At 45.0% G+C, this 13,790-nt stretch overlaps 1 protein-coding gene across 4 annotated transcripts in view; it reads left to right on the plus strand.

Moving 5' to 3' along the window:
• The window catches only part of SOX6 (SRY-box transcription factor 6), a 528,806-nt gene that overhangs the window by 436,672 nt on the left and 78,344 nt on the right, over window positions 1–13,790 (plus strand). For all 4 annotated transcript variants that reach the window (XM_075548430.1, XM_075548432.1, XM_075548431.1 and 1 more), the window contains exons 10-11: window positions 4,642–4,825; window positions 7,527–7,717. In XM_075548430.1, coding sequence (XP_075404545.1) covers window positions 4,642–4,825; window positions 7,527–7,717 — 375 coding nt within the window. The remainder of the gene's footprint in view (window positions 1–4,641; window positions 4,826–7,526; window positions 7,718–13,790) is intronic.

Here is a 13,790-nt window from a genome sequence, read left to right on the forward strand (position 1 = left end):
TGCTCCAGATGGTTTGTAGTTGTAAAAATGAGTCAGAATGCAACTCAACCCCAAGCACTGGATTTAGCCAGAAGAGTAGAGCATCTCAAACACCAATGACTTGGGCTATTGAGTTTTAAGTATTTTAACTTGAAAAAGTCATTTTATAAGTGAGTTGGCCAAATGGAACTGTACCAAACCAAGTCTTTACTGGATGAGTAAAATGTTCCCTGGTTACATTCAAGTTTATATCTGCTTTTACCACTCCAGCTTTGTGGGCCAACTGAATTTTATTACTCACTTGACCACATGCAAATTCTTAGGGAATGCTTTATATATAATGTGATTTGACTTTTTGGGTTAATAACAAAGGAAACACTTCTTATACTTATTAGATTGTTTATTGTTTGTGTGGGTAAATGTATAGAGACCAAGGCTCAAAGCAAACATTTTAAATAAAAACATAATATCTCTTTCTTGACTAGTCTGGATCGAGTTCTGATGAAAATATCATAGTTTGATTTAAAGATTTGTCACCAGACCTTTTCATGTTTCTTTTCCTCGTCACTTTCTTACACATGTCTGTAACATGGCCACTCATTGTACATTGAAACATGGCCTAGGCGATGGTGGGCTGGAGATAACAAAAAATAAGCTTCTTTGGTCTCGTGTCCGTTCTTTCCTTTCTAATTTTGCATTATACATTGTGCTAAGGTTTACAGAGCAGGTCCCCCGTTTGACATGGGACGACTCATACACATTTTGACTGCATCCCCACGCGGAGACCACTTGTACCAGGCGCCGCTCTTCCATTCTTCCTTCTCTTCAAGCCCTCGGCACTGTGTCCTGACGCGGGCAAACGCTGCCCTTTTGATCTCAGGGCAGAGGGTCTGCAGGCACCCGGCGATAGGCCAGTGATGCTTGACCAAAGGGGGACAAATGAAGTGAGCACGCCAGTTATCCCAGCATACTGTGATGGGGAACACCGCGCACAGTGCTCAGAGGGTGCCCCTATAGAGTTTGGCTATGTCCCTGAATAGGAAAAATCATGTTCAGAGTTCAAGGATGCTTTCTGAACAGAATCTGTGAGGCAAGAGAGTAGAGCTGAGCAGAGAGCTAACGTGATTGCTAGAGATCTGAAGAAGAATCCCCGAGTCTGTAGCCGAATATTGATCCACACCTACAGATGAGGAACCGGACACTAGAACACAGCAGGCAACACAATGACAAAAGACACAAATGACTGGGAATAGTTTGCAATCCTGCTAATCAGAGTAAAATGATCTTCCAAAGTGTGGGCATCAAGTTGTAGTGAAACCAAACTCACCGAGGCTAATGGCTACTTCAGACCTAAACAACAAAGCTTAAAACAAGCCTGTGTTGTGAGCTGCCAGAGGGCGGGCAGGTGTTACAGAGCAGAACTGCTACAGGGTTTTCTTCACCGTTTCCCAGACCTCCTCCTCCGCAGAGCCACTGGCTGAGTTCTCAGTGCCAACCTTTGGGTTAGCAGCTGATCACAACCACTTGTGTGCCCTCTCCCCTCCCTCAGACTCCTAGGTAAGCCAAGGAAGGGCCAACTTGTTCCCAATCTCAGAACAGAGCCCACCAATATTATTTAAGGAAATCTGTAAAGCTCTGCCCAGCAGTGTAAAACCCACAGTACGTGGCATCCGTTCAAGAACTGCCAGCCTTCCAGAGGATAAAAACCTGAGCAATAAGAAGACACATCAATGTTGATACAAATAGTAGATAAGATGCTCAAAACAACTTCCAATACAAGAAGCTCCCGGGAAGACAGCAAATCTGAAAACGACTCCTCTAAAGCAGGGAAACTGTGGCGCAGACTCCATGCTGGTGCTCTGGAGATTGACCAGAGGCATGACAATCTGAGAAATGGACCCGTGGAATTCTTTCAGGAGAAAAATGTGCAGTCTCAAAACCGTGTAGGGTCACTATGAGCCAGACTCGACCTGATGGCAGTAGGTGTGGCTTTTCTTTTTCTTTCTAAAAACAACAACAACAAAATTTAATGGCATTCTTGATTAGGAACGCTCCCTGTTCCGCAGCCCAAGGTTTGATTTGCACGCAGTTTCTGTGAGGTCGGGAGAAACTGGGAGGACCAACGGCTACTCGGGCATAGTAGAAGGAGACTCACTTTATTGGGCGTTAATAAATCCCAGCAGCATTGCTAGTTGGGGATGGCAATTATTTGATTGTATAAATAAAAAGCATTGCATTCAAGACTGATCAAAAGTCGGTGTTGAACACCTGCTCTGGTTCAGAAGGTAGGTGACCATATGAAGGCAAAGGCATACAAGATCCAGATTGGTCATCAGGAGGGGAAAACACACTGGCTGGCTATTAGCAGCAGAGTAGAAGTTATGTATGGAAAACTAGTGGATGTACAGATACAGCCATAAAACTACCCACAGGGATAAAGAGACAGGTCAAGGAAGTGGCAACACCAAATGGACACTTGAGGGCTCTGAAGACAGAAGGAACAGAGAAAATCTGTGTGAAGAAGCAACGGCTGAACTAGATACATACGCAGTTCAGGTATTTACAGTACTGTTGGCACAGCATCTCAGCAACTCACAAGCTGTCATAGGACAAAAACATGGCGAATGAGTGGTGACAGACGATGACACAGATACACACCTACATAAGGGGGCTTCCAAAAGCTCTTTGAAAAAAAAATCCATGAGCTCTTCATTTCTTTTTTTAAAAAACAATCTTCCTGAAGTTCCCCAGTATATATCCAGGGAATGATTGAAGCAGACTTCATGGCTTAGTGGTTAAAGCGCTCAACTGCAAACTGAAAGGTCAGCTATTTGAACTTGTAAAATTCTCAGTATGTAGCCTTATGGGAGCCATTTTTTGTGGCTGTGATCTTCTACAAAGATTTACAAGCTTGGAGATTCTTTGGAGGCAATTCTACCCCATCTTGCGGGGTCATTATGAATCGGAATTGACTTGATAGCAATGTGTTGGATTTGATGTGGTGTATGATTACATTATCAAAGAAATGATTTATTTTCTCTGGCAATTTAGTTAAAACTCACAGCGACCCCCTGTGGGTTTCTGAAGCTGTAACGATTTACTAGAGTGGAAAGCCCAGTCTTTTAATTGAAAGGGGACCTGGGCTTTGGAGTCTCATAAACTAGAATTTAAATCCTGCCCCTTCTCGGCTTTGCATGGCACTGAACACGTGCTTTCATCCCTCTGGCCCACATCTCCTCGTTTGAAAACTTTAGAATCATGCGATCAACCTCGTAGTTATGATAGTTATAAGTGAGCTTACATTCGTTAAGTGCTGAACACTGTGCTTGGTACCTAACGCCTCCTCTCTGCACTTGAATGCTTTCTCAGGGAAGACGGACTTGCTGTCTCAAAAGAGACATTCTGTAAATCTACGAAGCAAAGCACATGAAGAGAGGCCACTTTTTACTATCTTTTTCCAGTCCTCCGCCCCAAGTAGTGGTATTCTCTAGGCTCCCTTTTTGTTCCTCATTGATCAGTTGCCCGTTGTGCTAGAAGAGACTTGAGAGAGACTTCCGAGTCAACCTGTCACTGTACAGATAAAGAAACACCACCCAGGTGTGATGTTCACCAAGGTGGAGGATGCTCTGTTTCTGCACTTTGCTGTATGGTTTAAACAATGGCATAGAAAGCAGGTTCTCTGGGACTTCTCAGAAGCTGACAAATTTTGTTTTAGAGCACAATAATGATGATCTTAAAAAGGAACATTTAAGCGAACATGCTCCTATCACCACTGAATTTCTCGAACGATGAAAGTGTTGCTATGGGAGTTTTATAGCAGAAGCAATGAGACAACATAAAGGCTGGGAGCTTAGCTTTCAAGCTCCTCGGGAAACTGGAGCCACCGCCAGATATTCGAATACTTTCTCAGTGAAGAAGGACATGCTGTTTAAAAATAGACCTTCTGTAAATATACGTAGCAAAGAATATGAAGAGACATCACTTTACACATGAAAAATAAGGTCCATGTAGCATAGTATGTAAAACATAATTATAGGCTGTGCTTTCTCTTTGTAAAAATTAATTTTAAACATGAACAGAGACCAGAATATAGACCATGAAGAGTGCCCACACCCAGAAAGCCACATAGAAGCCCTGCTGCGGCATGCGGCTTTCTGGGCAGGGGCCCAGGGGATCAGAAGAAAGCTTTCCATGTTTCCATTTTTAAAGTACTTGCAATTGTTTGATTTAAAATATATATTAAAAAATTAGCTGCAGAGCCTATTTATAGTCCCAGGAACTTTTCAGAGAGAATAACACAAAAGCATTACAGAGCTGCTGAAATTTTAAATAATTCTTTGTAAATGCCCTAGGTTAATTTAGATCCCTGAAAACACATTAGGAAATTAAGCTGTAATGTGAGCTAATTCAGATTTTAATTTGGCAAAAAGAACGATCCAACTACACAGTTAATGTAAATAGAAGCATAACACAGGGAAATTAATGAGGTTTCCTTCCGAGGAATCTTCAAGGAGGTAGATAATTAGCTTCTTTTGTTACTGTGGTAGGAGAATGTGGCATTGTCTCTGAGGTGTAAAGGAACTGTGGCTTACTAAGTGATAATGTGTTTCACTTGTCTCTCTTTCTTTCTTTTTAATAATTATTTATGTTAAACTCTTGTAGGATGAAACAACAGCACAGCCACTGAACCTCTCATCCCGACCCAAGACAGTGGAACCTGTTAAGTCCCCGACGTCGCCCACCCAGAGCCTCTTCCCAGTCAGCAAAACCAGCCCGGTCAACCTGCCCAACAAAGGCGGCATCCCCAGCCCCATTGGAAGCAGCTTGGGAAGAGGATCCTCTTTAGGTAAATGGAAAAGCCAACACCAGAAAGACACTGGTGAATTGCACGAAAGAAAGCAAACCTGTTTAGTGAAGACTGGTCCTTGTTTCCAACATGTTACCGAGGAACAGGTGACAGTCCTTCATACTGACCATCCCCCAATTTAGTATCTTGGGTGACTGGGACTGGGGAAAGTTGTAAGATGTAAGTCATGCTAGAATGGCCGGTTCTTTCTAGAATGGATTCTTTACATCGAGAAGAGTTAGGCCCAGCCAAGCATAGACAGGAATTCCTGGGTTTGCGAAATGCTTCGACTCTGAAAACATTCTAGACAGCCAGAGTGACCTTGAGGCCTCCAATGGCCTAAGGGTCTACCCCTAAAGCTGCCTGCGATTTTCTTTACACTTTATGCCACAGTAATTTCCCACGAATACAGACATGAAGGACACTGCCATGAGATCATGGGCAATAGAATTGTTAGCTAGGAAGATAATTCATAATATTCTTCTGGCTTCTTGCAAATGCTGCTATCTCATACTGGACAAGTTAATGTTCATGTGAACATTTTAAAAAATGTTTAATTGTGCTGGGGGTGGGGTTACATATTAGGTTCTGTTTCACTTTTTTAAAAGTAAATTGCCCCATAACCTTGGTTGCTATTTTCACAAGGTGTGAGAAGTTGTCTTATTGTTTCCATTCTGTTTGCTCGGTTTCCATTGGTCTAGCTTTCCTTTCCCTCCTTGTCCTCTCAGCTTTTCTGTTGGGTACCTGTTGACCATGTGGTCTCAAACAGCTGATTGTTTAAGGGAGTGCATTGCTCATAGGTGATAGTGTTCATTTGTGAGTCCAGGAGTAGCTGCAGCATCAAATACAGAGGATATCTTGGGGCCGTACTCTCAGGGCCTCCTCTAGCACCCCTCAGTCCAAGTCGGTCTGGCTTTTACTAGTAACTTGAATTTTGTTTCACATTTTTTCTCCCCTTCTCCCTGAGACCTTCCTTGTATCCCTGGTCAGAACATATTGAGTATTTCTGTACATAATTTTAAAATCTACGCAATAGGGATATTCTTGCCAGTTCCTTCTGCAATGGAACCTTTTGTAAAGTGAAGAAGCAATGGCTATTAATTTATTAAGAAAAAAATATTTGAGCATTCCCAGATCCAACAATAACGTATCAAATCACAGTAAATATCATTCAAAACCCAAAGCAGCACTGAAGGGGGGTGTTCACAGACATAGTGCAGAGCCACAGAGGCATGATGCGGAGGGCAGTTTGTGTGGAAGGAGGTGGAGGTTGACACTCTTGCTGCTTGGGGGTTGTGAGGGAAACCTCTACCTTGCTTATGGGTTTGTTTATGAGGATTGAAAGAGAAAGGGAAAAAATGCTAGCATAAGGATTAGTAATATCCTTGACCTTGAAACAGCCCACCTTTGATCTAGTGGGTTTTGTTTGGAAGCATTTGTCTGCTGCGGGCAGCGCCATAAACCACTGAGATGGCGATGTAAGGGAGTGGTTCTTCCGGAGTGGGCCCTCCTGCCAACCATGTTTCTGACGCACCTGAGCTAGAAACGGGCTGAAGTAATTTGATTACACCTTGGCCGCAGTTTTGGATAGACATAGTCTTTTTAACCTGAAGAAGTCCTAGAACTAAAGATGTGGCCTCTATAGCCTAAAAAGTAATTCCTTGATTCTGTGTCCTAAAAAGTTTTCCCCATTGTTTGGGGAGTTTTCCCAAACCCAAAGGCATGTGCACATGCATTGCACACATATAGACATGTACTATGGACTTGATTCTATTTTCTTCAGCCCTGTCTAAACCAGGTACACACACACACACACACACACACACAAAAGATTTTCACATGCAACAAAGAACAGGTGGATCAAGTTAACTTTCCCTAGTAGGTAAAATATATCAATAGTTGATCTGTTTTCATTAAAAATTAGAAAAAATGTAACTGATGTATTAATCTTACTTAAAATATGATATTGAGAAAATCAGCAGGTTCCGTTTGGATTTTTCCCCTTGTGCTGCACAGAATCCACTGAAAGCACACATTTCATCTGACTTGATTAGAAGCTTTGTTCCTTGGGAGAACTGTTGTCACAGGCAGCCGAGAGCGGTGGGTGTTCAATGGGCTGTCACTCTCTTGGTAAATAAGTAAGGCCGCATGATGGGTAGGATGCTTCATTAACCAGCCAGCAATTTGGGAATGCGAGTGCCCACCCCCTGTCTCCTGCCGTGGACATGTGAACACACTGACACGGATGGCATGAAAGTCCCCTGTGGCCTCACAGTCCCCTGCGGCTTCTGCTAGGCCCGAAACAGCTTTCCTGCATGGGCAGGACACATGTAACAGGTAGCTGCACTCCCACAGAGGAGGCAAGGTGGCACGTCATTGTAGGACATGGGCAGCCAGCTAGCTCCTCCCCACCACTCACAGTTGGAACCTAAGAACCTTCATGGGTGGGGGGCAGTTTGAGGAGGTGGGAAGGCAGAGCCCGGTTAACTTGCAGTGCTAGGGTATCCTCCCAAGGGCGAAAGACACAGCGCAGCGTGGTGGCCCTGACTGTCTAGGCTCAATTAATAGTATTGCCTCATTTTCTTCCTCGTAAACGCGCCCCTTCCTTACCAGAGAATCCAGTAGGACAGTGGGTAGTAGGAGGGGGTTTAGGAGTCGAACCTCACAAGCCCACTAATAATAATGCGTCCTGTGTACACAGATATCCTGTCCAGCCTCAACTCCCCCGCCCTGTTTGGGGATCAGGATACAGTGATGAAAGCCATTCAGGAGGCCCGGAAGATGCGAGAACAAATCCAGCGGGAACAACAGCAGCAGCAGCAGCCACACGGTGTGGATGGCAAACTGTCCTCCATGAATAATATGGGCCTGAACAACTGCAGGAGTGAGAAGGTAAAGCCCGCTTCCCTCCCTCCCCGGCTCCCCTCCACCCAGCACTCAGGGCGACTGGCACTTCCCAGGTCCCCAAGCTTCTTTCTAATCTATCTTGTGTTACATTAAAACTTTGCTATGGATCAACAAATACACCCACCGGACTTGCTATTCCCAGGAAGAGTAACAGTCTCAGAAACTCACGGGGCCCCTTCTGCCCTGTCCTACAGGGTTGCTCTGAGTCAGTATTGGCTCCAATGTGGAGCTGGGTTTGGAGTTCAGTTTTCATTTCCTACTCCTTGGATTCCCTTCCAGCTACCTAACTGTCTTGCCTGCTGGTGTGTTTCTCTGTTGCCCTCTAAGTGACTTAGAAGTATCTCAGATTAAAGGGGATATGTCAGTTTATTAGCCTAAAAGCAGAGTATTTAAAAGGAAGAAATATATGTGTACAGCATGAAAGCTAATATGACTGTGACTCAGCATTAAATTTAATAACTTTAATAATAAAGTTCTATTTTTATTAAAATATTAACCTAGAATAAATCAAGCAAAGCAAAATATTTTATGAAAAACATTTGTTTATGTTTAGATTTAGCAAATTATGAATGGAATGTCTCTTATGTGATAGGCACTGCTCTGGGCACTAGGGAGACAGCAGTTAACCAATCAGAAAACCCCCTGCCCTCATAGCACTTACACACTCCTAGAGCGACGGAGGAGTGGAGGGATCCCTCCCGAGTGATATCCAGGGACCCTGGTGGTGCTGGGCTGAAGCACTGGGCTGCTAACTGAAAGGTCATGTTTGGACTATCCAATGACTCCCCAAGAACAGAGACCCAGGGGTCACTCTGATAAGAGGACCGCCTGGGAAGCCCTGGACCACAGTTCACTGTGGTCCTGCAGGGCCGCTCTGAGTTGGAAGTCACTGCCAGTGCGCAGTAGTACAATGTCAGAAAGGGACTAGGTGCTGTGAGCAAACCTGAGGCGCGTTGCGGAAGAGAGGGTCCCAGGGCTGTTCACTTAAAAAGAGCAGGGAGGACTCTGAGGCTGGGGCATGACATGCAGACACGAAGTGAGTCCTGTCACAGGAAGAAGACAGGAGCTCTTAGAGTGCAAGCAGCAGGGAGGCCAGCGAGCCAAGAAAGGCACGGAGAGAGCAAAGCACTGAAGCAAATCCAGTGCCAACCCATCATCCCCAACTCACAGAGCCCCTGGAATACAGTGGAATACACTTAGCGGCTCTGGCTGCCTGTGACTGCAAACTCACCTGAACAGCCATCTGCACCTTTCTCTCCCACTAAGTTGCTGGGGCAGGGGGAGGGGGAGGGGCACTGAACCAGCGACCTTGTGGTTAGAAAGCCAACGCTTAACCTACTGCACAAGGGCTTCTTAGGAGAAAGGAAAGCAGCGGCAAATGAAGTAAAAATAGGGGCCTGGAGCTGAGCCTATTAGACCTAAAGGGCTTTGAATTTTATCCCAAGTGTGATGGGACATTTTAGGAGGATTTTTGTCTCGAGTCTTGCTCTAATTGGCCTTATACATGAGAATCCTTCTGCTATGGTGAGAGAATGCCTATCAGAAGTTCAGAATGGAAACAGAGAAGACGTGAGAGGCTATTGTAGTCGACTGGGTGCACAATTTTGCGTATCTACTAGGCTCTGAAGCACGCCCGTGTGTCTGGTTGAAGGAGACACAAGAGTTTTCCAAGTGCTAAGTTCTAGGAAATGTTTACACGGAACTTTTACAGGGACACATGAGAGTGGTGTGATAGAAGAGGCTTTTGGTAACTTGAAGAGTAGTTGGGGTGGGGGCAGGAAGGTAGGGCTTTCTACTCCCTGAAAGCAGTAGAAAAACACCACAGGGGCAGTCTGCCCTGCCCTATGAGTCAGCACCAACTTACTGGCAGGGAGTTTGGCTTTTGGGTTCTATTTAAGAATAAGTAACAAAATGTATGAATTTCCAGTCATACATTTACTCAGTAAAGGTGAAGAATATAGCTCACTTAAGTCAGGACCGAGGCCTCTGTTTGGTTCCAGTTCGTGCTAATTCTGACATGTGTGTCCTGGTGGAGTTTCCCGGTTCCTAGGATGCTTTGAAAGTGACCGGGGGTGGGGGGGGGGGTGGGGGGGGGGGAACAGTCACACAAGGACAGTTGTGGTCACAGGTGCTGTTGCCCAAGCACTTGAACACAGAGCTAGAACCAGGGGGTTGTTTTCTTGAGTTGTTGTCCGTGTGTTCCCGCTACAAAAGGTGTGGTGATGTGACCGTCTGAGAATGTGGAACACAAGAGTCATTGCCTGGGCTGAGTAACATCGAGCCCTGATTGTTCTCCTTTCCTGGCTGACTGCTGGCCGGCAGGGGGCGGGGAAGGGTTTGAAGAGGGTGGGAGTATGGTGGGCCCTTCCAGCATGTGTGCCCTCAGGCAGATGAGGAGTGTCAGTAAAGCTTAGGAAAGAATTGCACTCACTGTACCGGTGCTGCAAGTAACCCTCATTCTTACACACACACACACACACACACACACACACACACACACACACACACTTACGTAGTTCTATGAGGAGGCTTTGAAAAGTTCGTGGAAAACTGTTATCTTTTCATCTCATTTGGTCGCAAACTTTTGAAGCTCACGTGCACGCGTGCTGTGTGTGCGTGCGCGTGTGTGTGCGTGTGTGTCCCTGGTGGTGGGGTGGGTATGTTGGGCTACTAACGGCATGGTCAGCAGTACAAAACTACATCTGCCCCTTGGGAGCAAGATGAAGCTTCCTACTCTTATGAAGAGTTGCCACCTGGGAACCCACAAGGGCAGTTCTTCCCAGCCCTGCAGTCACTCTGAGTCGGAATCGACTTTGACTGTAGGGTATTTGCATTTGTGTATGTGTGTTGTGTGCTGTCTAGTTGACTCCAGTTTACTGTGAACTTGAGCTCCCCATCAGGTCTCCTAGACTGAAGCATTCATGGGAACGAATCTCCTGGTCTTTCTTTCCTGCAGTGGCAAGTGGTTTCAAATCACAGACGCTTCAGTTCATAGACGCACTTCACCATTGTGCCACGAAGGTTATACAGATGTACTTGTACGTATATGACTTACATATAGTTCTGTGTCTATACAGACTTACATATATATATAAACTGGTCATTACTGGACTCACTCACGACCTTGACTGACCCTCCGGTGGAAGGTTCAGGTCATGGAGGAAGGGCTTACTTGGGGAAATAGTGGGGAAGCTGGTGTAGACTGGGAGCTATTCACGCATCTGGTAATCAGTCCCTGGTGTGCTCCGTCAGCTAAGTGTTCCTGCCCTCCGAGGGCCAGGTTCCATTCTGAACCCTTGATATCAGCCTCCTTAAGAACTCTCTGATTTAGGATGTGGCTGCCAATGAAGTATGGCTACCCCGTGGCTACTAGTAATGACTCAGAAATGTTCCGTGTAAGTGCCAGGTGCCATTGATGAGTTTAATAATACACCTTCTCACTTGAAATAGTACTCACAGCTGTGAGACACGAGATGAGATGATTGACCTCCTGGTAGTAATCTGAACTGTAATGAAATAAGCTATCTGGAACTGCACCTAGCATTGGGCCTGGTCGAGTGTAAGCACTTTCTTATGCTTCCCTTACCGTTTAAACTAAACCAAGGGAGACCCTTTAGTACCTAGTCTCAATATACTACCTGGGCACAAATAGAAGAGCCTCACACAGGAAGGGTCAGCAGAAGGAAAAAGTCAATTTTTCAGATGTTGGCCAAACCACAAAACTATTTTAACTGTTTTTCAATCGAATTAGTTCTCAAAGCTATGGAAACTTCAGGATCTTATGAGCTCACTATCGGGTGTAATCGGTTTATTAGGGAAATCAAGGCTTCTCACCTGTGGCCATCTGGGCTTTAATTGAGTCATTCGTTGTCTTGGGGAGCCGTCTAATACTGGGTGCATTCAAAACTTCTCTGTGGGTGCCGAGTGTGTCTTGTGCCGACGGCCTGGGCCTCTAGCCACTTCCAAATGTTCTGCAAGGTGTGGAGGGATTACCCTGGCAAGAGCTAGACCCTGATAGGACTAAATAGAGCACAGTGAAAATGAATACATTTCAGAACGCCGCTCCATACACCCAGGCGTATTTCACTTAAATAACAGTACTTATTGTTAATTTATGAAAAATCATTGACCTTAGATTGAGATCACGAATGGAATATTTCTTTGAAAAATACATCTAGAAATTTGGGGTAGACTATTAAGACAGTGCATTTAAAATAGAATGCATGTGGCATAGTGTGTTATGTACTGGGCTGCTCACCCCAAGGCCAACAGGTCAAATCTACCTGCTGCTGTGGCAGAAGGATGAGGCTTTCTGCTCTTACAAAGATTGGCAAGCCTTGGAAATACCTAGAGCCAGTTCCGCTCTGTCCTACAGGATCACTGTAAGTCAGAATTTACTTGACAGCAGTGAGTTTGGTTTCAGCTTGGCGTTGCCCAACTGATTTATGCTCCTACACTGATTCAAAGGAGTCCTAGTGGTGCTGCCAGGTAAGCATTGTACTGCTAATTGCAAGGTCAGCAGTTCCAACCCACCAGCTGATCCTTATGAGAAAGATGAGGGTATCTGCTCCCATAAAGATTTACAGCCTCAGAGAACTTTTAAAGGATCGCATTGAGCCCAAGTCAACTCGCTGGTGGTGGGTTGGGTTTTTTGGGAGGGCACTAACCTAAAGCTTGAGAGTCTGGCTCTATCTCATGAATTCATGGGAAACCCCTGGTGATCAGTGTCTGTAAAGATTACAGCCATGAAGACCCCATGGAGCACTTCTCTGTAGCATGTGGGGCTGCCGTCACTATCAACTAGAGAGTCAAGGGTTTCCTTGGGGTTCGTTGAAGAGTTGGGTTTGGTCAGGGTATGCAGAAGAAATTCCGCATGTTAGAGCAATTCCGTCTTTCAATGAAGCCCCTCTCTCCTCCTAAGCAGTCCAAGAAGAGTCGTATCCTAATCCCCATGCCCAGCAGCTAGTGGTGTCTAGGAGGGGAAGTCAAACAGTATTGCTACAGTATTTTTATAATTTTAAAACAAGACCAAGCTATTGTTTCTCAACATAACCTCTAGATCTATTCACTTCTGAAGGTGGTGTTTCTAGCTCTCCAATCCTTCTCTTAAGAATTTTGGCTTCATCTATTTACACCACATTGAAACGGCCATTTGGACATCTTTAAGGTACTCAAATTGTGTTCTTTTTAAAAATTCTTTCAGTCTTAGGCACAGCAAGAAGGCTGACAGGGCAAGATCAGGACTGTAGGTTGGATAAGGTAAGGTCTCCCAATGAAATTCTCATAGGAAATAGGGAACCTTTGCCACCCTTGAAGAAGGAGCAGACACATTGTCATGATGGGGAGAAAGAATTCACTCCTTGGCATTACTTTCCTGGCCTTTTGCTCATCAATGCAGCTTTAAGTTTTCTGAAAACTATTCATAATAATCCTTAATGTTCAACTTAGGTCCTTCAAGAAAAGTCTATAAAGGTAGCCTCTTTAGAGTCTCGTTCCGCCCCCGACCCCCCTCCCCAACAAACAGTTTCCCTGAGCCTTTGTGCTGGTCCCTATCCCTTGGATAAACTGGTGTATCAAATCCCCCAGAAAACCCTCTTGTGATTGGACCTTTTTTGAAGCCTCCTAAGAAGACTAACAAGTGTGTCACTTAGAAAATTTCTCTGTAGCTGCCGCTTTCCCCCAATGATCTCAGACTCATTTAAATATTTTGTTTGGAATAAACCTGTGCATGTATGAACTGGAATCTTGGTAGCAATATTTTTTTACTTCCTTTTGTGAATTTAGGAGCCCTGTTGGTATAGTGGTTATTATGTTGGGCGGCAATCCACAACGCCAACAGTTCGAAACCACCAGCCTCTCCACAGCAGAAAGAAGGGGCTTTCTACTTCCAGTTGAAGTCCAGGAAATTCTCAAGGACAGTTAGACCCTGTCTGACAGGGTCGCTGTGAGTCAGCATTGACTCGACGGCAGTAAGTTAGTTTGCATTGGGGGCAACTTTGCTCGACCACATCTGAGGTCAATGTCAGAATTTACTTGATAGCAACTGGTACTGGTCGAC

Source organism: Tenrec ecaudatus, chromosome 4, assembly GCF_050624435.1.
Source record: "Tenrec ecaudatus isolate mTenEca1 chromosome 4, mTenEca1.hap1, whole genome shotgun sequence".
Classification (NCBI taxonomy): domain Eukaryota; kingdom Metazoa; phylum Chordata; class Mammalia; order Afrosoricida; family Tenrecidae; genus Tenrec; species Tenrec ecaudatus.